The sequence below is a fragment of the Pseudonaja textilis genome, chromosome 2 (assembly GCF_049901715.1).
Source record: "Pseudonaja textilis isolate UNSWEBS1 chromosome 2, rPseTex1.2, whole genome shotgun sequence".
NCBI lineage: Eukaryota > Metazoa > Chordata > Lepidosauria > Squamata > Elapidae > Pseudonaja > Pseudonaja textilis.
Window position 1 is genome coordinate 144848246 of NC_141991.1, and position 26289 is coordinate 144874534.

Here is a 26289-nt window from a genome sequence, read left to right on the forward strand (position 1 = left end):
ATCGTGTGTTCAGCCAGAGCTCCGCCAAGACACAGCAGCAGGTGCTAGAGGCTGAGGACAAAGCCAGGCACCGGCACAGGAAACCAAACCGGTCCATGGTCTCCCAGCATGTGGGACAGAACCTTGGCGATGGAGATGACAGAGAAGCAGCACTCTGCAACGTCAGGCAGCAGCTCCCTAAAGCCCACCAGTCTGGCCAGTTGCACCAGACCTCCAGCAAGGCTCAGGGAGAGGAAGAAGAGGACAGAGAACAGGGTTGGAGGCCTCATAAGCAGGGAACAAATGGGGAGAGCGAGAGTGACAGCCGCAGGCTACTTTCTCCCCGGCCTAGCAGGAAATTGCGGTCAGACTTGGTCCCTGGGCCTTGGCTAGTACCCAGTAAGGAACGATTGTCCCGGGCCCTCTGGGGGGTCTGTATGGGCCAAGGAGAGGAAGAAGTACAAAAGGGCAACCCGGGGAGAGGGAAGGGCATGGAGGTAAAGAGGCGGAGTTAAGCCAAGCGTACAATCATGTTAAGAACTACACAGTGCCTGGCAATGGTTAGTGGCACTGGCCATCTCCATCTGGATTAGGCCATATTCTCCTTTCCAGTGTTTGTTTTTGTTCAGGGTCTTCTCCTCCACTCACACTATGCAAAGGCATTTTTTTTTTCATTTTGCTCTCCCCATCCCATTTCCTCACAACCACACTATGCAATGATAGCTTTCAGAAGCCACTTTGTGCAGTTCTCCTGGAATTGGGCAGCAGAATTTTCAATTCTCTGGCCGCCATTTCCCTTTTCCCAAGAACTGTGATGGTGTTTCCTTTGCTACAATTTCCAATCCGTTGTGGTCTGCAGCTTTCTAAAGCCAGTGCTTTTGAAATGACATTTGTAGAAACCCTGGGCTCCTGAGGCTTATCAGGAGTTTTTCCAATGAGAAAGAAGATCACTATCGGCCTGTGGAGCATTATTATTGCTCATTTTGTTCTGCCCAAGGTGGATTTGGAATGTCTGCAGAATATTCTGCAGCCTACAGGGATTCCAATGTCCATTTCAGTGAATTTACATGGAGCTGGTCTTAAGGGTTCCTCTATCCTACGAACATGCCCTTCTGGAAGAAAGCTGAGTCGGTGGATATTTTGTACGAATTTTTGCTGCTGCATATTAATTTTCACTGATTAATCATTTTCTGATTTCTCAGGAAGTCTGTGGAGCAGCCTTACCTAACCTGGTATTTTGCAAATGTGTCAGAACATGAGAATTCCTAACGTTGGGGAATTCTAGAAGTAGGAACTTTTAAACACCTAGCAAGCACCAGTAAAGGAAGGCTTCTCTGGAGCATTGAAGATCACTGTTCATGTGTCCTTCCCTCCCTTTATCTTTCATGATCATGTGGTAGAAGGGCTGCTGCTGCTGCCCTCACCATCCACCCACCCTCTCTCCGTCCAATTTAGCACAATCACTCTTTGCTGCGGTGACCTACAATCCTCTTTGTCCATTCTGCTCCACTGGTCACTCAAGCTGAGAACTACATAGGCCGGGGTATCTTTTTCTCCTTGGCCTCCCAGAAGGCAGTTATGATCTCTACTCCGCTAGAGGCAGCCATGGCCAAATGAATGAGCATGAAACTTCCTGTGTGCATAAAGCAAACTTTGTGGTGCTGGAGGGGATTCATACCAGCCTGTACCCCTCTGGCTTGACTGCCAGCCAGCAGGCAGTTTTCAGCATGCCTCAACCAGTCATAGGGGCACCATGGCCCTGTTAGTCAGCCTGGTTTGTTCGGCTTTTGTCTGTTGTGGGTTTCCGTGCTAAAAAGGCATAGCAGGTGTGGAGTTTTTCTTGGCAAAGGATTGTGGCAAGAGGAAGTTAGACAAAGCATCTCTAACATCTCCTGAGCAGGAAGTGCAGTGTCAGTAAAAGCAAGAAAAAAAAAAGTTTTGATCTAAATTACTTGATTGACAGTCCTTTGCTTCTCATCAGTTCTATTGTTCACCACTCAGTTCCTTCCCTTGACGTAGAAGACTCATTGCAGCGTACTGAGGAGGTCGGATGTTGGCCCAAGCTTTAGACATGCAGGCATACAATTCTGCCTTGTGCTCTTTCTTTCTTGGGATGTGGGAGATATCATGTGCATTGCATGTAGCGTGCAAACATGATCCAATGTGAAATGTGCATGTGTCTGCAAGATGCATATAGATGAACATTCTGGCTGGGCTTGTGCTTCACAAAGTTCAGGAATCACTCATGGGTACATGCAGATCCATGTTGCTTTGCATGCCAAAGCCACGAGGCATCTAAGAACTCAATCAAATTGCATTCAGAAGGCATACCATGCAAGGTTTCTGAAGCTAGCTATCGTGCAATACTGCCACCCACATTTCCTGTGCAAAGAAATGCTAGTTTACAAACCTGGAGGGAAACCACATCCCTCAACCCCAACACGGTCGGATTCTGTGGTGCATTTACAGAAGTTGGCTGTTTTGATGAAGGACGAGTCTGAAAATTCACCCAGAGTCAAATAATGAACAACATGGGCTCGGTTTGCCCATCCTTAGAAGTTCTGGAATGAAACATTGAAGCTGGTTCTTCTGCTGGTTGTAGACACACAAGTGACTTGACAGGGTCAAACAGGGTCAGGGTTTCTAAGTAATTCTGCAGGTGCCTTTTTGGCTTTTTAACTGGAGATGGAAAGACAGTGAGGAAGCAGCTTTAGTGCAGTGTCGTTATGGAAAGCAAATTATTTTTTAAAAGTAAATCTTATAATTATTATACATTAAAAGATTCTGATTTTTAAAAGTGTTTTTGTTGGCTTACTTTTGCTTCCACAAGCTGTATGTTCTGAATCAGCAAACATTCTTTTTAAAGTTTGAAAAACAGTACTTGCTTCTAGTGAACTTGTAGCATTGGCCTGGATGCGGCCAAATGGATGAGATGTCCTGCACAGACGAAAAGAAAATATAATTCTTCAGCATTCAGTTAACTAATGGGAACAGGCATTTCCATCTTGGCACAATTGATCCCGCTGCACGGGGGAATGTACGTCTACATTATGTTCATAGAAAGCTGCTTTGCTGCATAGATTTCTGGATGATTCAGGTTGACTGGGACTCCTGTGCACACAAGCATCCTATCTGGATGCCTACTGCGTTAATTTTTCTGCTTGATGAAAATGAATTTTTCTGCTTAATGAAAATGAAATGAATGAAGGTTTGAATTCATTCTATACGTTGAGGTAACCATTTCCCAAGATTTCTACACTATCACAGTGTAGAAACAGACAGCATCTTGCTACTACCTGTTCTGTTTCCAAAAAAAAGTGCAGAAGCCCAGTCCTTGAAACTGTAAAGTGGACCCTAGAGTCTAAACCTACAGACATGGACAATGGTGAAAGGGCAGTCATGTACAGAATTTCAAATAACGATGGATGGAGCTTCTGCCTGCACAATTCTTCACCTGTTCTCAATAGAAGCAAAATGCACCAAGCACAATAAAAAATACCTTACTAATTCGCCTGAAGGCCTTACTTTATAACCTGGACATACACATTGCAAAGTCTTGGCACAAACTCTAGGCAGCAGAATTGGTGTACAGATGCATCCTGAAGATTTGCCTCTATCCCTGTATAACAAAACCTACCCAGTCAAGATTCTGGAGTGCCGAGATGCCTTTCTTTAGGGAGAGATGGAATTGTGTTTGCTCTCACAGCTTTGGAGACTGACCTTTAACTCAGAGCCCAGCTGTAAGGCCTAAGAACCAATTTATATCCATAGGGCTAACAGGTGGTTCTTTCCTTTGCTGCCCTATGCAAATAAAGAGTTTCCTTCCCCTGGGAGTATGCATGTGCAATTATTAACTTAGCTTTCAGTGGCTGGCAGTTGGCAGATTATTTTATCTTCCTGGCCTCATGGGAACACTTTTGAGTTCTTGGCATTCTTCTCTTTTGCTGCAGAACTCAATGCCATGGGTAATCCATGGGGGAATGAAGGCTCTGGGTGTTTATTCACTGGATTAGAAGGAAATTTAACCAGAGGGAAAAAGCAACTAATATACCTCCATGCAGCTCTCAAAACAAAAACATTTCCCCAGGAAATTTGCTTCACTAAGTTACTCATAAAAATGTGGAAGCCTGAGAGTTGCTTCATACGCTTCTATGGGTGGACCTTCTAGAATGAAGTCAACAACGTGAGGTGCCAATGAAGTAAGCAACCACAATTTCCAGAGAAGTTATAATTAGAAAGGATCTTCCCAGATTCTGAAGTGATTGTACTGATTGAGTTTTGAATCATGTATTACTTTATAACAGCTTTGCCCAAATTGCTGTTCCTGAGATGTAGTGGAAGGCAAATTTCATGTTGTAACTTCAGCTGGTATATTTCACCAACAGTAAATCTTATGAAAGCAGTCGATCTGCTATTTCAAGCCCCAATACTGAGAACGTCCTGGCTGGTGGATTTGTTAATGAGAAAGTCTTCAGCCTGCCACACCACAGATTGGTTCATCCAGCATAGATTTACATGAAGGGTGGGGGCAATGTGTACATTTCAGGAAACTCTGGTCCCCAGCCAGGAGAATTTCTGAAAGAGAGCTAAAGGGAGTGTCGCCTCAAAGCTCTTTGCGGATGTCGATTCTTGATGGATACAGTTCTACTGCCGTCATTCTTACAACTTGCCCTTTTAAGAAGGCTGTCGAGCAAATGGTCTCAACAAGTGACATCACCTGGCTGGTTTTGCCTATTTGTCTTGTGGAAAATCCAAATAAGCACAACAATGAATACTAGCTCTTTATCTTTTTTTGTAAGGTTACTTTAACAGAATCTCCCTAGAATAGAATCCTTTCCTATTCTCTGGAAAACTAGGGAGAGTCCCTTCTGAAATGCTCCCCATACTCCTTTTCCTTCTAGGGACTGAGATACCTCTTGCACCTTTTCCTCCTATCTTCCAAGGTCATTCCCACAAACCATCACACTTCGGCCCTATTGGGATGGAGACACAGTCTAGAACTCTCAAAGCTGCAAATTAAACTGGGAAGTTAAAAAGCATCTTAGAAGATAATGCTCAATCACTACAATAAGGTCACATCAGGAGAAATTGCATGGATTTCCAAGAATTGAGCTGAAATAAATGGAGAATTTATCTTGCACGATAAATGATAAGTGAATATTCCAAAGTAAACATTGTTGCTTGGGCTTCAAATGATTCTATTCAAAATATGATAGGAAAGATTATAATAGGCAGATATAACCCATTTTAAAGAAAGATATATTATTGAATTGATTTAATTAACACCTTTTAACCAATTCAAGTATCAGTCCATTAATCTTTAGAGGCTGCATTTAATTGGACATACGGGTGCCTCACAACTAGTGAGGCAAGAGTTGTTATCCCTGTTATAGCTTCTTTTTGTCAAGGATCTATAGCTCTGTGGCTTACTTATCCAAAATATGTTTGTGTTAGTGAGTTGAACAGATTCTGATCTGATCAAAACATGTCCAACTAAGCTAAAGTGAGCTATGGAATTTTATAGTTCAAAGTATTGGTACCATACAGCCATTTTTTGCCACATGCTGTATGAATCAGGTTGCTGTATGAAGGTTGTCCTTGCTCTTTGCCAGGTTATATTAAACATAGCTATTGGATTTGGGAGCTCGGGTTTAAAGCCAAAAATGGGCATGGAAGTTAGGTCATTTCGAGCATGCTGTGAATTACAAAACAAAACAGCATATAACCAACACATGGCGTAGTAAAAAAAAAAAAAAACATGCCAAGCACAAACATTTCCCTCTTTTTAAAAAAGCATTAAAGAGAAACTCTTGTTTCTCCAAGAGTCCAGTTTAGCCCACCAGTGCTACTCTCTAATAGCTGGGCTGGACCCAGAAAGTTAAAAGTTGGAGGGCTCAACTTGCTCTCCCAAACTCCCCTCTACATTTATGTACCCCCTGTCTTAGGGCTGTGGTTACCACAAATTAGTTAGATGCCATCAAAACACGCTCAACTCTCGGACTGCTTTGACAAACGCTTGTCATCCTGGCTGGTCTCCAGCAATAATCTACAGCTCTTTTAAGGACAGTCCAGTAATCTCTTTGATCCTGTCCAAAGCCTGTAAATTACTGTTGAAATCTGTGGGTGAGCTACAAATAAGTACTTTCGGAATGCCAGGAGCTACAGGACTCTGATATAGAATGAACAGACCAGCTGCTTTTGGAAGCATGTCTATCTTGAAATCATTTGTCCCCTTCTGCCCTATTTGAACATTTGCAGTTGGAGGAAATTTTACAAAAGGCACTACATTACATGTCAACAGCACTGTCCTCTTACAAAGGGAGTGAAACCTTCGTCAACTGGCGTGTGACTATTCAGGATTCACGGCAGTGGTGACTGGCATATGTAGTAATTTAACAGATTAATAGAGTTGGAAGGAACCTTGTAGATCTTCTAGTCCAATCCCATACCCAAGCAGGAAACCCTACACCATTTTGCAACCCCCTCAAATATTGGAACACTGCTATCTCCTGGTCCCTTCTCTTCACCAGACTAGCCATGCCCAATTTCTGTAACCGTTCATGTTTTAGCCTCCAATCCCCTAATCATCTTGGTTGCTCTTCTCTGCACTCTTTCTAGAGTCTCAGTATCTAGAGTCTTTTTTATAGTGTGGTGACCAAAACTGGATGCAGTATTCTAGGTGTGGTCTTACTAAGGCTTTATAGTGGTATTAGTACCACTCTTGATCTCAACTGTATGCCTGTTAATGCAATTTAGGATTGCATTGGCTTTTCTGGTGGCTGCTGCACACGGTTGGCTCATAATTAATTGGTTGTCCACTAAGACTCCAAGATCCCTCTCAGTTACTGCTATTAATCCTGGTTTCACCCGGTCTATGTGTACTTTTGTTTTCTTGCTTAAGTGTAAGACTTTACTTTTCTCTACACTGAATTTCATTTTGTTAGATGGGGCCCAGTATTCAAATCTATAAAGATCCATCTGGATCTTGAGCCTATCATCTAGGGTGTTGGCTATTCCTATTAATAAACTGAGTTTGTACAATGCATTGAACTATCAACTAGCCAACCATACTGTAATTCAGCATGCTGGTTATATTATTTTATGATTCAGTGCACTGGAGAAGTCCAGGAAATGATCTTAACTGAATAAACTTGACTTCCATTGACCATGAATAAGTATGCTGTGAGAACACAACATGCTGCATGGTTGTGCTGTCCAGACAGTATAATAGTTAATTGGGAATTGGGATAGTTAAGTAGGAATTGGGAGCTGTCCCCTTAAGGGAATGCCTCATGGTAAATGTAGTTAATGCATCATGGGAAATGTAGTTCATGTCATGTGGTCACATCTGTCATCCTGATTGGTCACTGAATTGACCCTTGGTTGAGTTGGGAGAGTTTCCTTTACTCTTGTTTGGACCCCAGCCCCGTGCTGGTGTCTCACCCTTTGCTCCATCATTATGGGATGAAGATCACATAATTTTACACTGTGAAGTCAACTGTGCAAAGAATTGGACATTAGATGGATCTTGACATAACCGTGAGTTACACTTTGAGGATTCCTTGTGACCCAATAAAGAAACTTTGTATGGAAGCCTTTGTAGAGTTTGTCTGTCTGTCTGTCTTTATATTCAGCCAGCAATTACAATGGTTTTTCAGTTGTAGTTTGCAAGTGATAACTACAAGTAATCCTCAACTTACAACAGTTCATTTAGTGACAATTTGAAGTTAGAACGACACTGAAAAAAGTGATTTACGACCATTTTTCACACAACTGTTTGCAGCATCCCCATGGTCACGTGAACGAAATTCAGAAATAGTTCATATTTATGACGGTTGCAGTGTCCCAAGGTCACCTTTTGCTAGGCCTTCTGACTAGCAAAGTCAATGGGGAAGCCAGGTTCACTTAACCATATTACTAATTTAACAAATGCAGTGATTCACTTAACAACTGTGTCAAGAAAGATTGTAAAATGAGGCAAAATTCACTTAACTGTCTTGCTTAGCAATGCAAATGTTGGGCTGAATTGTAGTCATAAGCTGAGCACTATCTGTAACTGTACATTTACAAAAGAAACAAAAACTTCCTGAAACACTTCCTTAAATTAATCCTTGAGTAATTTATCTTCTCAACAACCCTCCTCCCTCTTCTTTGTCTTCTTCTACTTTTGTTGTTGTCCCTCTGGTGCCAATCATTTCCCCCTTCTTCTAGGCTCCGCAGACCTTTGGGGGACTTCCTGTCTGCCAAGGGCTGGTCCCTTAAAGGTTGCTGCTTTACAACAGGCCAGTACTATTTTAGAGTTGTGTTTCAGCAGCATCAGGAGATGTGCCTCATCCCAATGCTATTAACTGCTGATCTGTAACTTCTCTTTGACTTCCTTTCCTTTGGAGAAACATTTCCATGTAGAAAACTATATGAAAACTCTTCTGCCCCACTTCTTTACAAGCCTACGCCAATCCTATCCTAATGCACCTCTTTCATTTCCAATTGGAGAGATCTCTTTACAATCTTTTAGAAATATTCCATCTCAATTCTTAAAAAGGGAGGCTGTCTCTTAAATGCAGCTGACAGTGCTAAGCAGAGAGAGAAGTTGCTAGATCAAATCCATCCCCCCAATCCACAGATTGCTGAGAATAGAGAGGGTACCTTAGGGCAGCGGTCACTAACTGGTGGGCTGCGGTCCACTGGTGGGCCATGAGAAAATTTTGGTGGGCCGCAGAGAAATCTCACCCTCAGAGCACCCCTCCAAAGCAATTAATCCAGGCTGCGCAGAAACACATGGCTGCGCAGCCCACATGTCCCATGGGAACCCTTCCCGCCCACTCACTCCTTACCTGGCAAACTTGCCTGCTAAATTTCTATTTTTCCTTTTTCCGACCATCATCTGTTCTGCTGTGCCGGGAGATTTAGATTAGCTAGGAAGTGGGAAATGGTTGGATTTCTTGCTTTCTAGCTAGTCTTTAGATCTTCGGCTCTACTTTTAAAGCAGAAGCCGAACCTCCCTTAGGACTGAAGGTTTGCTTGCAAGCAAATTCAGTGCAGATTCACGGCAAGCAAATTTGAGAGACTGAGCTAGCCAATGGCAGATAGATAGATCACTGAATGATTCTGTGAGCAACTCAATCTGCCTGCTTTGCTTGATTTTGGGTAAAAGTTGCTTTTTTTTATAAAAAATTCAATATTTACATACATGGTGTGTTGTGAATTAATTTTGTGAGTTTGCTTGCAAGCAAATTTTATGTGACAGACTGAGCTAGCCAATGGCAGATAGATCTCTGAATGAATCTGATTCTGTGAGCAACTCAATCTGCCTGCTTTGCCTGATTTTGGGTAAAAGTTGCTCTTTTTTATAAAAAAATCAATATTTATATAAGTATTTATAATATTTACATACAAGCTATGCCCAGCCAGTCACGACCACCAAGCCACACTCACAAATTAGGCCACGCCCACAGAACCAGTTAGTGGTCCCTGGGATCTAAAATTATGAGTTTGGTGGTCCCTGAGGTCCAAAAGGTTGGCGACCCCTGCCTTAGGGCAAGGCTAGCCTTACCATAAGGTAAGGTATCTGCCTCGGGCAGTAAATTTGGGACAGCGATTTAGTTATTTAGCATATCGGGGAGATCTGCCTCCAGTGCTAAAATAATTTGGCGGCTTTAAAGGAGTCAGATCATTCACCCTAAAATTGGAAGAAATTATATTTGAAATCTGCAGGCAGAAAACAAATTAATATTGCTTCTAATATCACAGCTCACATGGTGTGTCATTTACTTCTGGCAGTTAGGTGCTGATTAGAATAGAAACCTGCCAGTCTTTTTATTCAGTACAGCTAAGCCCAGCTTCATTATACTGATATTTTCATCCTTCCAGTTTGGTTGTATAAATCAGTCCTTGAAGATTCAAGAGATTTTTTTCTAGTAACTTTTCCTATACTTAGATATTTCAAAGCTCTTGCACCTTCTCTCTGTGTTATTCTACTTTCATGTCCTCTGCAACTGGCAAGCAGGAACATGCCTTGCATTTCTCCCTTGTTTCAATATAACCTTGGCAAGAATGTTGGGAGCCACCTGCAATCCCAGGATGTGAATCCAGGTTTGTTTGGCAATAAGCTACCGAACACAGCAATCCTGCTGAACCTGATGCCTTCTGAAGATGTTGGATTATGGTGTTATCATTTCCAGCCAGCATGCTTGCTGGGAATGATAGTAATAGTAATTCAGAACATCTGGAATACTTTAGGATGAAAAAAAAAAGTCAGAAAGAGGGAACCCTTTCTATTTCCTTTCAGACAGTTAAGATTGCAGAAAGAACCCAAACAACCAGCCTGCCTTCACAATAATAGATCTATACAGTATATTGCATGGGTTAGAAAGAGGGCTGAGAAAATATCTACAAATTCCTAACATCCTGGACATAAACTCTTTCAGTCCTTCCCTTGGAGTGGCTCTACAGGGCACTGCATGCCAAAACAAGTAGACACAGAGACAGTTTTTCCCCTCACGCCATCTGTCTGCTGAACGCCTAATTCTCACAGTACTGCCTGTATACAGTAGTGTTGTGGCTCCGATTCCCGAGCCTGTGCTGCTAGAGGAAGAGGACTCGGAAGATGAGGAGGAAGAAGTGGGAATGCCTTCCTCCCCAGGACCTTCCTCTCTGGCAATGCCTTCCTCCCTGATAAGGCCTCAGGTTTCATCAGACAACCGAGAGGAACAGCCTGAGATTAATCAGGAGGAAGGCATATCGGAGTAGCGCCTGACAGGGAGTCAAGAGGAAGAATGTTGGCTTGATCCTAGGCAGCGTCGTAGGGAGAAACGTGAGCAGCAACGTAGGAGGCGTGGGAGGGTCAGAGAATGAGCTAAGTCATTGAGCCACACCCCATAGGGGATAAAAGTGGGTGTGTTGTCGGCTGGAACTTTGTATGGGACAAAGTTTGATCTTACTTCAGGTTTTCTTTGGGAATGATTTTTATGGTCTGCCTTGTAATTTTCTATAAGTAGCTTTTTACTTGTTATCAGTTCGGACTTGGCAGGCAGAGCGTGTTGGAATGCCAAGGATGTTATCAGTTCCAAAGAATTAACTCTGTGAAGTCCGAGCCAGCCTGCCTGCCTGTGTTTGTGTGAGTTTGTACTCTTTCACCTTTGGGGAAAGAAGAAAGGTGAGACAGAACACAGTTGTATGACTGTAATATTACCACTTCTTCTTTATCCTGCCCTCTCACTGGTGTGATGATGATAATGATTCTGTTGCTTTGCATGTACACCTAGAGCTACTGCCCTGGAAACTAATTCCTTGTGGTCTAATCACACTTGGACAATAAAGCTACTCTATTCTACTGCATTCTGTTCTGTTCTGTTCTGATATTAAATCATTCTAAAGTTCTCGGCATCTTATCATGTAATACTGCCTGTAATGCACAAACCAATCACTGGGTTCACATATTGTGCTACACTATGCTATGGCTTTCCCAGAATGCTTTTACAAACTATCACAATACATTTAATGTATGCCTTGAAAGCACCAAATCTGGAATTTCATGGTGGTATTTCTGGACTCAGCTCTGCTTTTATTTATTTTTTTCATCTGTCCTTTCCACTTTTGGGGAATGTGATTCTTTAGCACTACACTCAAAGGGGGACTGCAACTCTCAGATCATAAAATGTTGCTGCCCCATTGCATAGTTTGGCACTACATTCCAGGTAAAGAACATGACTGAATCAGTCCTCTGCTAACCATACTCCTCCACCACCTGTCAGAACTCTCTTGTCTTTCGCTACTGCAGGCAAGGGGCGGGGATGGGGTGGGGTGGAATCAGGATGTGGTGCGTGCCTGAAGCCCTCTGGTCAGCTTTTGCAGTTCTGTGCCTATCTGCTGTAATATGACCAGACAGGGATCCCAACCAGTGTGATGAATAAGAAGTAAAGGTCCCCTTGACCGAAGGGAATAAATAACCTTAATTTCCCTTATGTGGGACAGCTCTGAAGGGAGTCTTCCCAAACCTTCTGGCTCATGGAACTACAACTCTGAGAAGTTTCAGCCAACATGAGCTGCACAATGACCTTTGGAGAAGACATCATAAAAAGCACATTCTCCAACATTACAAATTCTTTCATTCTTACACAGATGTCCTCTTGGGCAGTTTTTTCAAGCAGCCATTATATCCATACTTTTAATGCAGGCGTTGTATATATTCCTATGCCATGATCTTACTCCCCTAGAAACATGCAAATGCATATCACTTCACAAACTATGTGGCTGACTTATTCTTTTTCTCTTTGTGTAAGTAGGACAACCACATCTAGACTATCAGTGTTGGGATATCACTAGAGGACAAAAAGGAAATACAGAAAACCTGGTTCTTTGATGCCCTCTTGTGGTCATCCAAATGTTTGTTAGCCCAAATCTGGTACTGTACAATAGTCCAAGACAGGATCAAAATAAAACAAAAGGCCAGGTATTGTTGATGGTGAAGAGAAGCTGGCATATATCTTACAGACGAGCAGCTTCCCAAGGAATAGAGGAGCCTTATTATTATTTCAGAGAATGTACTTTTGAGTTTAAAACTGTACTTCAATTGCCATCTATTTCTCTGTTCCTCCTCATCTGATTATTCCTAAGAACAGCTACCAGTATAATACACAGAGATTAAGCAGCTGGAGGTTTTGCTGGAACAAAGATAAAATTGTATGGAAAAGTCTGCCTGTATAATGTAAGTGTCACAGGAGATTTTTTAAAAGCACGTTAGAAAAGATAGCCCATCAGTTGCCAAGAAACAGATAAGGCAAGAGGAAGCTTGACAAAACCCACATCAAAGGACTACATCAGTTTTTCTCAATAGATGAATTCCACTGAGACTTCTATAATCGCAACTGTCAGTGTTTTTTAAAAATAACAATAATTACAAACTGACAAACTAGTGTTTGTTTTGCTTCTGTCACAGACAATTAGTCAAACTGGCTGCAGTCTAATGCTGAAATCAAATAATCTTAAAAAGACACTTAATTCTGTGTTGGGTAACAGTCCTTCTTCCTAGCTACAAGTTGAGGAGCAAAGGCTAAAAGGCAAGGCTCCAAGTTAGGGCTTTCCTGGATTCTAGGATTGAACAGACAGCTTTATTCCATGTAGTGAAATCTCCTTCCAATGAAACTTTGCAAAGCCTTCACAAATGGGTGATGCTAAAATCTTCTTTAAGCCACATACTGCTTTTAGTTTGCAGTCCAAGGAAAGAAAGTTAAGCCAGGCAATTGTCAAACCTCTCCACCCTATTTGAATAGATTGGATGTTAAGTACCAACAGGTAGAAGCCTCGATCAAGACCGGTTATCTATATTAAACAGCAAGAACTTGACACCTAGAAAAAATATATCCTCCCATCATCAAATAATATTAATATCTGCCAACAGGCAGTTGCCAAAGGAACTGTTATAGAACCTAATTATAACATTGACAATCGTAGCATGCCAAAAGAATCCTACGTATGATCATGTTACATGCACTGTGTTTTCCTAAACTTTTGAGTATGTCAATATATGTAGCCTGTTGAATATTGGTAATTTCTCAAATAATGTTTACTTAAAAAAAAAACCCATGGTTGGTTTTTAAAAAAACTTGCTGTGATAGGGTAAAGGAAACAGATCAGGGAGAATGGCACTGCAAGCAAGCAAACGAAGGGTGGGGTGCAGGAAGAGCTGTTAGAGATGAGACCCAAGATAGAAGTCACTGCCAATCTCTTTTATAGGGTGGCTTCTGAGCACTGGGAATTTGGACCTTTGAGCAGAAATGACACTTTTCAAAGCTTTCAGCCAAACTTAGTGAGGTTTCTAGGATGGAGAATATAGAATTGACAGCCAGATTCAAAGAAGCTCTGCTTTTGTGGAGATGCTTTAAATGAGGAATGTCTAAGCTTGGCAACTTTAAGACTCCTTAGAATTCCACAGACAGCATGGCTGGTTGGGGAATTCTGGTAGCTGAAGCCCACAAATCTTACAGTTGCCAAGGTTGGACACTCCTGCTTTTAATAGAGTTCTCCCTCTCCCTAATCTGTCAAAACACAGGGGAAATCTTCAAGTAATCAAATTCTGACACCTCTGTTCCAAATATGATTGTCTTTTTCTTTATCTGAATCTGCTTGCACTGAATGGATGGGAGGTCACCAAATAATTTCAGGACTAGGATAGATCAGTCTACTCTGCAGAGTACAAAAAAAAAATCATACAAATGCAATAGTAAATTATTTCCATTTAGGTGCCAGTAAAATGAAGTTATCAGGAACTAAGGACCTCATCTCAAAGGACCTTTTATCTTGTTACCTTGTATTGGCCATTGTTTGAAACAGGAATAAACATGAATTTAAATAGATAAGCAGAAGAAACTGCCAGGGCAGAAGGACCAGTTAACACTGTGAGACTTCAAGCTACGAGAAGTTATAGAGGCTTCATTTGACAAGAGCCAGTAGAGAATTCTGTTGGCTGAACTTGGCAAGAAGGCCACCAAAATGCAATACAAACCGTGATAGGATGGAAAAGGGCCCAATTTGAATAGGTGTGAATGCACACAGAAACGTATCTTATCTTAATCAATTGATAACGATTATGTGAGCCACACAGAAAAGCTTCATTTAGGGAGACTTTTATAAATGAAACCATAAAACTATAGCATCAGATGAGAAAGACAAATCAGAAATTCCAAAGACTCTTTCAGTCTGAGTCCTTAAGCTGTAGCTTGTTTAGTTAATGACTAAATCCAACTTTGTCAATAGCTAAGGTTTAAAAAAAAGTCTAATTTTCTCTCTCGGATTCCTCTCCCACACCCCAGCAATGATCATAGTAAGATTCAGAAGTGTCTTACAGTATAAGGTCTGTTTTCCCAACATAACAACTCATAGGTTGCTTAATATTTGACTTATTTTACTAAGCCACTGTATGACACAAGTCCAAGTCATGATTCAAAGCAGCATCCCAAGCCACAAACAAACATACTGTGCAAATATAAAACCAATTGCACCACTAGTGATTGGCAGCAAATTCCTGAGTATATTTTCATTCAGCCCTACCTGGCAATGGCTGGTATCAAATACCTGGTATTAAAACAGAAAACACAGGCAGTGCCACCAATCAATTATCTTTTATATACAGGAGGATCTCCAAAGTTAACCTCAACAAGTTAACAAGTTTTGGTCAGTGGTGTGATTCAGTTTGAATGTGTGGAATTCAAACTATGTGGAAGCAGTGTAATTTTTCTTAGCAGAATTTCTGTCTTACTGTCTTCTGAAACTTGATAGAAATCAAAATGCTCCACAGGATTGCTTTCAAGACACACCCCAATTTATTCACAGAATTTACAGAAAGCAAAAGAAAAGATGCTGGAATGAAAGGGCCAAAAGGGTGACAAGTAGAGAGAGTTAGCTGGAGAGGGGAAGGCTGGAGACATCTTAGCCAATGCACATCCCTTAAACTGGGGCAGCATCTGTGGAATTTCAGCTTGCCAATCTCTTAAATGTATGGATGTCCTGTCTGGGGGGAAAAAAATTAGCAACATAAATCGCACATGGCTAGTCACCCTCTCTTTTCTGCGGTTAAAAGCTGAGCAATACACAGCATTCAACCTGTTAGATGTTTCATCCGCTCGTGCAATTAACCTGTGCCAGAGGTGGGAAGAGGATCGGGGAGGTCTCCTAAGGAAAGTAAATGCACCTACAAAACCCGGGACCTCGCAGCTAGAAGCTCTCCAAAAGGCATTCAGAGGAAGCCGCAAAAACCAGAGTTTTCGAACCGGGATCCTGCCAGTAACTCCACGCCCCGCCGCTTCTTTCCTGCCCTCGGTTTGCCTTTTCACTAAGTGCCAGCCCGCCTTCCCGTCTCCGGCTGTCCTTAAAGGAGCCGCGGCTGTGTAAAAAAAAAATCCAACCCCGAGCCGTGCCCAGCTCGACAGCAGCCACACCTCGCCCACAGGCTTCCCCGCCCTCGCCCAGCTCCGCGGACGGGAGGCTGGTTTGCCGGAGTCGCAAGAGAAAGGGAGAGCGACTCGACGTTTGTCCCCCCCTTCGAAAGAGGGGCATCCCGCCGTTGCCATGGAGTCGTCCGGTTCCTCCAAGGGGTGCATGGACCAATTTACCAGCCTCATCCGCTCCCAAAGGGGCATGTTACTCTTCGCAGAAATAGTAAGAGGGAAACGCAGAAGGGTGCGGGAAGCGAGCCGCGAGGGGCAAGAAGGATGGGGTGGGGGGAGGGCAAAGTCGACGGACGGCCGCCCCTGAGTTGGGGGACGGAGTGGATTTTCGCTCCTTTCGGGGAGGAGGGCGGTGGCACTGATTTGCCCTTAGCACGTGAAAAATAGCAATCGCACTTTTATACCGCTTCACGGTGCTTTACAGCCTTCTCTAAGCGGTTTAGAGTCGGCATATTGACACACACACACACATACAACCGCAACAACTTTACGCCCTAAAGCGTTTGGTCTTCCAGCCCCTGGTGAGAAACGGCGGGGCTTCTGCGGCAACCGAGGAGGAAGCGGTTAAAAACGGGGAAAGGAAACCTCCCGCACAGAAGCCACCCCCAACCGCAGAAGAGCAGTTGCGTGGCCCCTCCAGCTTCGTCCGCCAATGTGGGAGGCGGGAAGTTTCTTCCTGGGGTTCCAGAGCGAATCTCGTTTAAAATGCCCCTCCGGGCTGCCCAGGGGCGTTTGCGTTTTGCTTCCCTCTCCCACCCCTCACAAAAAAAAGTTTTTTTTTTCTACTAAGGTGGAAAAAACAAGCCGCAGCAGCTGGCCGGATGGGCCTTTTTTTGGGGGGGGGGGGTGTCAGGAGCCGCTCTTGGGGGAAGCTCCCCGCCGCGCGGGGCAGCAGAACTGAGGGGGGGAAAGCGGTTGCTTTTCGGGCCGGTCTTCCCCCCTCCCCACCCCGAAGTCCCCAAGCTCTGTCAAGTTTTGTTTACCGCGAGGGCGAAGTTGGGCCTTTGAAAACTCCGGAGAGCCGAGCGGGAAACGCCCTAGCGCGAGAGAAGGAAACTTTTTTTTTTCCTTTTTAAACCGAGGGGAAGAGTTACAAAGAGGGCGGTGTTGGAAACGGAGCGGAGGAGGAAGGAGTTAAGCTATCCGGTTCAGTCTGCGGAGTCGGGAGGGGCGGGTGGGGTATGGAATTAAGAGGGAACGGGGAGCGCAACAGGCCGGAGCGAAGCCAAACAAAAAACGAAAAACCCGGGAACGGGCGTGGAGAGCGGTTTTATCCCACTCACCGGCGCGCGCCTGGGGAGTTCCCCGCTTTTCGGACTCTGCCTTCCCTCCTCTCTCCCCACCGACCCCGCTGTCGGTTAATCAATTCTACCTCCCCCCCTCCGTCCGGTTTCCATTCGAGTTATGTGTGCAGGCGATTTACCAGCAATCCGACGGGGCGGGCCCGGTTCCTTTAGAGCTGCGTTGGATTACACCTCCCTCCCCCTTCCCGCTCTTGCAAACGGCAATCCAGCACGTGTCGAAAAGCGTCCGGTTGGGGAAAGGAGGTGGGGCGGTGGTTGCGTTCGCACGACCGCCCCCTCCTAGGTTCGCGGCGAGTGTTCGGAAAGGGGATATTTGCACGGTCCCGGTTAGCGCAGGGGGCAGTTGAAGGCGACCCTCCGGGCCTCTAAAAAACCTTAGGCCGGCCGGCTTCCCCCCCCCCGGTCAGGCTGTGCTCAGGGCCTTTGGGCGCGGCCGAGTCTGTCCCGATCCCCTCGCCTAACATTGCGCCATGTGCGCTCTCGGCTGTACGAGCATGACGTGAGTCACTTGTGTACTGCCCTGCCTGGACACAGACAGGCGGGGCCCTGTTGAGCTAAATTGGGCGGGAGAAGGCAGCCGCTTGTCGGTTTGGCTCGCCTGCCTGCCTGCCTGCCTGCCTACCCGGCCCTTTAAGGAAAAACCAAATTCCTGACTGAAGGCTTCATAGCTCTCCACCCGCGATATGTGCTTAGGATTGTGGGCAGCTCTTCGGAGTTGTTGCCCTGCCGCTTGACATGCTGGCAGAGCCGTCGGTGCGTGCGTATTTCCATAAGCCCACAACCGTTTCCACGCACCCAAAATTGGTCTTAGAAGTGGTACTGAATTTCTGCTTTTTATATAGGTGCTTAAAAGCGCTTACTGGAGGAAGCAAAGTAGCTAGTGGTACCACCGAAAGTAATGTGATGTCTTTTCTCTAGTACTTCCAGTGATCTGCTTACCTTTTTGTTGCCTGGTTTAGATTCCAGGTGGACTTTTTGTCTGCTTTGAAGTTGTTCTAATGGGATGGATGCTGCTTAATTTTTGTTTACCTAAAGCCATTACATCTGGGTGACACTGAAGTAACCAATTACGTATTGCCTTTTGTCCATTGCCTGGTGAATTGCAGCTGAGAATTCCCAAACGTCCCCTGTTACCATCTGCTCAAGCGGACTCATCTGGAATAATGTTTTTCAAAATCCATAATATGATCTATATACATGTTTATGTGTGACAGGAGAGGAACTTGCATGTGCGTAAGCTCATGAAAACCCCAGCATTTTCCAAATACCATACAGAGAAAACAAGATTTATGAGCATGGTTCATGCAAGCCATTGACTCAATAAAGTGGTTTGTTCAATGTTTGCATATAGCCTTTGTGGTTTGCAGCAGCTAAATGTGTACAACATTACTACGAGCCATTGTGGTGCATGGCTTAGAAGAGTGAACCTATTTAGGGTGATGTGAAAACCCATTTATTTTTTGCTTGCAGCTACAGGAATGTAGGATATCAAATTGGTGGTTCTACAGTACACTGTTATTATTACAATATATGTAGCCACCCACCTATCTAAGAACTCTGCACAATAAGCAAACAAAAACAATTACATAAAAACAAAGAGCATCTAAAACTGAATCAATGTTCAATAGAACCAAAAACTAGACACACACAGACACCCATGCTAGAGCCCCAAACTAACACCTTCCCCACTGCCTGGGAGAATTTAGGCAATTTCATAGTATAAGTTGTGATCCTGTATGTTTGGTACATGATGTGATTTGAAAGGAATGAGAAGGAATGTGGAAAACAAGCACGTTTTCCTTCAGGGAATGTTAAATTGGTTATTCTTTACCCAAAGGAGGAGGTGGAGAAAAATAGTATTTCAACTCAGCTGACTCAGTGAAAAGAGGACATTTGCTGTTTTCTTTTACTGTACAGAATGGAAAAAGAGCTAACTGCTCTTATTTGGCAAGAGAACCAACTTGTACTTCATAAGATTCAAAAAAGAAATGGCAATATGAATGTGTGAAATGGTGCATGTGTTAACATTCATTTGTTTTTGTCTAGAATCTCTTGAATATGTTTGTGCAATGGTCTCATATACCTGGTTCATGTATGACACATGAATCAAGTCTATAAGAGACCTGGCAAAATCCATTATTGTTTGACTATGGTTTATTGAATAAATCCCCGTTTGGTTTACTTAGCATGCGAAACCATAACTGTAGTTAACAAATTTCAATATCTATGCTCATATAGCGTACTAAGTCAAAGTCCAATCAAACAAATAATGGTACTGTCATACGTGAAACAGCTCATATTTTCTTAAGTGAACTTTGGTCATAATTGGAAAATTGTACATACAATTCTACTTGCAATATCCCAGCAATCACATCTTACTGAGATGTAAGGTATAAATTAAGACTAGACTGAAATTTTGAGAGTAAAAAAATATGATTCGGCATGTTTATCAATAAACAACTGACTAAAATTTCAATATATAAATATTATTTGCATCCATGCTCAGAGTGTGAATCATTATGCAATTAAAAAAAGAACCAACATGACGAAAGGAATTGACAGGTTGGGGTGGGGACAAAATTGTGCACTAGGGCAGAAAAAAAAGATGATAAATCAGAAGGGGGTTGCTTGGAGCATTCCAAAGTGTATCATTCTATTGCCAATCCTTGATAAATTATCTAAATCATTATACAGATGAGAGAGGATTCTGAAGCCTTCAAGATGTTGCTGAATTCTAATTTCCAGTAATATCAACAGCCATATGGTGTGATGTGCTGAAAATTGGTGGACATCTCAACATCTGGTGGACTGGTGCTTCCCTACCCCTCCAGATACTCAATGTGCAAGATTGTATATTCATACTTGTGTGCTCCATCCCTGTCCTTTCTTTAAAGGACATGTGCGCACCCAGCCAAACCGGGAAGAATCCTTCCTTTGCCACTCCTAACAGGACCAGACAAGGTGCCTCTTTCTACAGTGGACTTAGTGTTTGATCTGCCTCATCTGTCAGAACAGTTGGTTTGGCTTGTCTGTCAGCCTCGTAGCCTTCATTACATTCATTAATAATTAACTGAAGCAATGATTTCCGGATGAGAGAAAGAAGTATCAAGCACGAATCTGGGTCTTAATCCAATTAATTTTATTTTGACCAAAGCCATCAATTTATAACTATTGAAAAATAGAGCTTCCTGAGAATTACTGAAAAGTGTGAATTTCTCTTTTTTCCAGGGGTTCAGAGCACCTATTATGTGTGCTTCCCTCCATTGCTTAAAGCAGAATTCACTGGCTGGGTTCCTATTTTAATGCTTCTGTTTGCTTTTGGTTTAGCTTAATGTAGCAAGCCAGGTACTCTAGTTTATGAACCAGGCTTTATGGCTTAAAAGGTAATGTCTCTTTTCAGTCATATTTGGCTCTTGATGATACAACTGACACATATATGCAGTTTTCTTGGCCATCAATCATTGCTAAAGCAAACTAAGGCCTAGCACCATGATGGCAAACATATGGCATGCATGCCGGAAGTGGCATGCAAAACCATTATTGCTGGCACGTGAGCCCTTGCCCACAGCAGGTCTACTGTGCATGCGCGCACGCCGTCTGTCTGACAGCTGATTGTCAGGTATCTGGCATGCATGCACGGGGGGTGGGGGTTTGCGGGAAATGTGCAGAGACACAGCGCATGGGGGACACATGCATATGTGCAGAGATTCACGGTGCATGCACGGGGGGTCGCATGTGCGAGGAGTGGAGGGGCATGTGCATTGCCTTTAGGGTGCTGGCTCACGAGTGCAATTTTTGCATGGGAGCCCAAAAAGGTTAGCCATCATTGCCCTAGCATGATTTATGAATGAAGTTGTAGCTAGAATGCTTGTCTTAGCCTTACAATTAAGTTTATGAAGTAGGTTAGGCTGAGAGATTGAGATTACTAAAACTTTTTGCTTGATGCAGATATAAACCTATCTTCTGCAAGTCTGCCCAGTTTCCAGTGGTTCTATGAGAAAATTAATAAAGAAATGCACAAATATCACCAGACTGATTTTTATTCTTAAAGAATGGGGTGTTTCTATATGCCTGGAGGGCTGGGTGTTTTTGCAGTTTGGGAATGACAGATGTTTTTTCTGGAACTGGGAATAGCAGGTTTTGACAAGACCTAGAAAAGAAAAAGGGGGAAGGCTTTTTTCCCCTTACCTGTACCACACCCTATCATTCCATGAGCTCTTGTATTGTGTAGTTCAAGGTGTACAAATCAAGATATTCAGGGTTTTTTTAGTCATTTCGTTCATGTGGGATGAGCAAAGCAACAGCTTTCAGTTCCTAAATGATTCTGTAAAATCATTCTCACTCCCAAATACACAAATAAATCCATATGTAAATGCATTTATTTGCAATTCAAATCTGAAATAAAAATAGTTTCCTAAATCATACAGAAGTATGGTATGGAAGCATATTGAAGTAAGTGAAGGTTAGAAAAACTCCAAACAAGAACAGTATAATAAAGAGGCTGTATATAAACCACAGAAATTTCTTTAAGTTGGTGGGAAATTTGCAGAGTGGAAAAAATGAAATCAAAATTTCCCGGATCTATCATCTATCACGTTCACTTTTTACGCATTACCTAATGTCAGATAAAATGTATTCTAATAATGATACTCTTGTGAGGGGGTATAAAATTCAAATACCAGCAATGCTCAGTTTTTAGAAGTTGGATCTGACTAAAAACCAAAACTCATCAGCATTTTTATATTTACTTTTGCTATGTCTGTTGAGTGAACCCAATTATGTTTTTTTTTTTTTAAAGACAAAAAGAATAGTAAAATGTGAAAGAAACAGAAAAAGCTTCTAGTTTGCCAAACCAGTTACCACTATATATTTTAAAATCCAGACGGATTTAAAATGTCTATGGCTAAACCTTTTAAATACTTTAAAAAAATCTCCAGCTTGCTGGCTGTAAACTCTTTCTTTTTACAGATTTAAAGATCCTTTATTTTAACTAGTGAATGTTCCTAGTCACATAGAGTTACATATTTTGCATCAGTTTGCAAAACATGTAACTATGTTATTTATTTTTATTAATTTAGTTTAGTTTGTCAAGCATGTATGAGAAAACAAGTATGAACATAACATATAAACAGATAAGTATAAACAGATATAAGTCGATACATAATAAATGAGTACAAATAAATGGGAACAGTAGGACAGGGATGGCAGGCGCGCTGGTGTGCTTATGCATGCCCCCTTACAGACTTCTTAGGAATGGAGTGAGGTCCACGGTAGACAGTTTAAGGTTAAAGTTTTGGGGTTTGAGAATGTAACAACAGAGTCAGGTCATGAGTTCCAGGTGTTGACCACTCTGTTGCTGAAGTCATATTTTCTTCAATCGAGTTTGGAGCGGTTTACTTTGAGTTATTGTTTGCCCATGTGTTATTGTGGTAGAAGCTGAAGTAGTCATTGACAGGTAGGATGTTGTAGCAGACAATTTTGTGCACTAAGCTTATTTCTTTTGTTACATTTGGCTCAGTTTTCAGGACTCTAGACTGTTGATTAGTTAGGCAACTGTAATGGGTGGAAGTACACAAAGTGATGGTGCCTATGATACTATCTTTTCCCAGTGATATATTTCATTCATTCACAAGATTTACTGGCCACACATCTTACCACAAAGTAACTCTGGGTGCTCACTGATATAAAAACTTATCTATACACATTAAAACCAACCATTAAAATCTCTTTCCATTAAAATCTTAAAATGAGGTTGTACCGTAAATCATTGCAATTGAGGTTGTACCATAAATCATTGCACAGGAAGAGAGGAAATGACTCTTGTCATCATTCTCTGTTTTCTCTCTTGTCATTTTGTAATTCAGAAATGAATCACTGGCCTCCTCTCTATCACCACACCTTACAGCATTGAGTTGCAAGGAAATAACTGGGAAACCCCAATCTCCTGATTCCAGAGACAGCAGGAGAGAATCTTGGTTGCCTTTCCATAGATCAAAGGGGGAAGAGTTTTACAAATTTCATAGCAGGCAATGAAGGCAGAAAATTAACTCAAAATAGAAGTTCACTTTGTTAGCTTTTCAATCGTAGTTTTTCAGATATTCCTCTTTATTTATAATGTGCATCTGAATATTGGTTTAGGTTTGGCAGTGGGTAAAGTAATGTGACTTGCTCTTGGGTTACCTTGAAGTAGCCTGGGTTCTTGGTTTTTTGTTTTTTTTAAAATAATCAATTTGATTTGAAAGACAGTTTGATGAACAAGCAGCAGTGCTGAATGTTTCACTGACTGATTTTTACAGCATACACTGCTGTATGCCTGTCCAGGTAGTTGGCAAACTAGTTTTCAGTCCAGGACAAACAAATGAACTAATTGATAAAATTCAGTTAAATTATACATTCGCTACCTGGGTGGCTTATTTGTCTTTGACAATGATGTCATAAGATGTAGAATAGAGAGATTTATCTAACAGCTAATATTTTTTTAGCAATTATGCTACCTACCCCAAACCGTCTACTCCATCTCCTCTGACTCCCCCATTTTTTTTCTATTTTATTTTTATGCTTCTGGGTTACTTTTGCCAACTGTATCCCTATCCTTTCCCACCTCCACAAGCTGTCTGAAATGAGTTCCTATTTCTTTAAAATTTTATTCTCGGCCTGACATACTTGGCAGCACATTCCTGGTTTGTTTAGTAGTTGCCCCAGTGATGATGGGACCCCTGCATGCTTCTGCCTAACCTTTGGCCAGCCTGCTGTGAAACGGATTGAGATTTTGTCTTCAAGGCTCCCACTTGGCAGATTTAACCACTAAAACTTGGTTCTCAATTGTTGCAGCTGGCCTACAGCCCTGCAGTTACTTCCCGAATCGCTTTGGAGCATTTGGGGAGGGGCCCTGTGTAGTACATACAGACAGAAACATGAATTCATTCAGTCTAAGGCATATTTGTTTTTCTCCCTGATAAGTAGGTACAAATAAAACTAGAGAGGATTGACAGTTTGCTTTTCTAAAAAATTAAAAGCAGATTCATGTCAAATGGTAGAAAGACAAACTAATATCTCCCGTGTGTGTGTGCGTGTACGTGTGCAGGTACGTGTCTGCACACCCGCTCTTGAACCTTGATTCTAGGTGACTACCTGGACAAGTCCTTGCAGTCTTCTTGGCAAGGTTTCAGAAGTGATTTGCCCTTGCCAGGGGTAAGAAAGAGGGACTGGCCCAAGATTACCCAGCTGGCTTCGTGCCTAAGGCGGAACTCAACAGTCTCCCAATTTTTAGCCAGGTGCTTTAACCACTATGCAAAACTGGCCCATCCTGGAAACTCTAGGCATCCCTGAAACAGAAATAGGTAACTTATAGCCCAGTAGATATAATTTAACTTCAACTCCAAGTTATGTGAGCTGGAACTGCTGGGAATTGGTTAGACAGGATCTGGTGGATCAATGCTATCTATCTTTGCACTATATTCATGAATGCAGAAATTCTTGCTCCAGGAGTGCAAGCAGCCTTTGAGCATCCTTCCAAATATGTTGCTGCTAAATTCTAACTGTCATTGTAATAATACTATCTATCCTGGGGCCAAGTAGCAGATCTCCTCCGTGGGCACCATTAGCCTGCAGTACTTTATTCTAATCACTGTTAGTGTTATGACATAAATCATCACACTCATTCCTGGCCTTTGGAAAGGCACCCAAAATAATAGCTAATCCAGTGATGACTGGGTGGCTGCTTAATATTTTATTTGAAAGTTTAGCTAAAGGTGGAAGCTATGGTTTGGGGAATATTAACATCTGATTTTAAGGTACATAAGTATCTATTGCAATAGCTTGTATGCAACTATTCAAACTTTAGGCAGCTTACAATCTTAGGAGCATTACAACACTATTATATCATAAAACACATAGTATTTATTTATTAAATTTCGGTATCAAGCAAGTCACTATCATTGCTGTCCTTTATTAAATATCTTCCTTTCCAAAAGTCCTATTAAAAATCATTCTGTTTTCGCTATTATTCTAAGAAATAAGAGAGCAAGAATCAATCCAACCTCAAAGTATAAGCTATTCTATAGTGAAGGGGTTGCCATTGAAAAGTACATCCCTCTGGGCAAATAAATAAAATCACAGTACTGTGTAACAAAGAAGTAAGTTACTGCGTGCATGGGAAGTAACTATATTAAATGTCTTATTTAACAATGTATGTATTTTGAATGAAACCAAATATACAAACTCCTTGCTCACCTCTTTATTCTGACTTCATTTATTACTTGGAGAGCAGCCTCTTGCCATGACACTCCAAGACCAATTTGATCTTTGCACACTTGCTTCTGTATTTGCACAGGCAAAGAGGTGCATTAAATTGCAGTACTCTATGACGCTGTATCAAAAGCGAAGGTATGCATTAATTATAAGAGGGGGAAACAGTATCTATATCTGGACTGTATTTTACTGACTAAATAAACTTTATTTCATACTACACAATGCAGTTAATGTCATTTCAGGAAATGTTTCTGGTCACTCTTCCCCTTGCCAAATATATAAATTGTGTATATATGTAGGTACACACACAAACACACATGCAATACTATACAAAAGTCTTAGTCAACTATTAGATTTGCTATTTTAGCAAAGTTTTAAGGGCCACCCATAATTATTTTTCAGTATTTAATGTCACATCTTGAATATCTAGTTCGTTGATTTCTTTTTCAGAGGGGCGTTGGCTGATGCAAAAGTATGATTTTATGCCTGTCAAATTCTGTGGTCTTTGGCATTTTGACTAGAACGATATGATTGAAAGTTGATCTTATTAGCAAGCTTCCAAGAAATCACATTCATACAAGATGTATAATGCTCAAGCATGTCTTGCACAAACCTGGTGTAATAGACTTTTTTGCACTGCAGTCATTTTGGCATGAACTACTGGTAGTAGGACACATAGGTGTTGGCAATGGCTGTTCTTAGGGTTCCATTCCATTTAGGTTTATGGGAGCCAGATGGCTGCTATTGATCTAGTGTAATGGGAGGGCATACTAAATAGTTGCCACTTTAGCCTCTTGAAGCTGCTTTTTCTA

General features: G+C 42.1%; 2 protein-coding genes and 1 long non-coding RNA gene across 6 annotated transcripts in view; 2 read left to right on the forward strand and 1 right to left on the reverse strand.

Moving 5' to 3' along the window:
- Positions 1-2776, forward strand: part of LOC113443271 (membrane-associated guanylate kinase, WW and PDZ domain-containing protein 3) — a 37310-nt gene extending 34534 nt beyond the window's left edge. For all 4 annotated transcript variants that reach the window (XM_026711366.2, XM_087925722.1, XM_087925720.1 and 1 more), the window contains one exon: positions 1-2776. In XM_026711366.2, the coding sequence (XP_026567151.2) occupies positions 1-494 (494 nt within the window). In that variant the 3' untranslated portion in view covers positions 495-2776.
- LOC148127144 (uncharacterized) lies at positions 622-17326 on the reverse strand. Its single transcript, XR_015741972.1, has 4 exons — positions 16907-17326; positions 15052-15487; positions 2795-2916; positions 622-2658 (listed from the first exon to the last, which is right to left on the reverse strand). It is a non-coding gene; the product is annotated as an uncharacterized LOC148127144 (long non-coding RNA).
- Positions 15964-26289, forward strand: part of PLP2 (proteolipid protein 2) — a 19174-nt gene continuing 8848 nt past the window's right edge. The window contains exon 1 of the mRNA XM_026711529.2: positions 15964-16134. Within this exon, the coding sequence (XP_026567314.1) occupies positions 16045-16134 (90 nt within the window). The 5' untranslated portion in view covers positions 15964-16044. The remainder of the gene's footprint in view (positions 16135-26289) is intronic.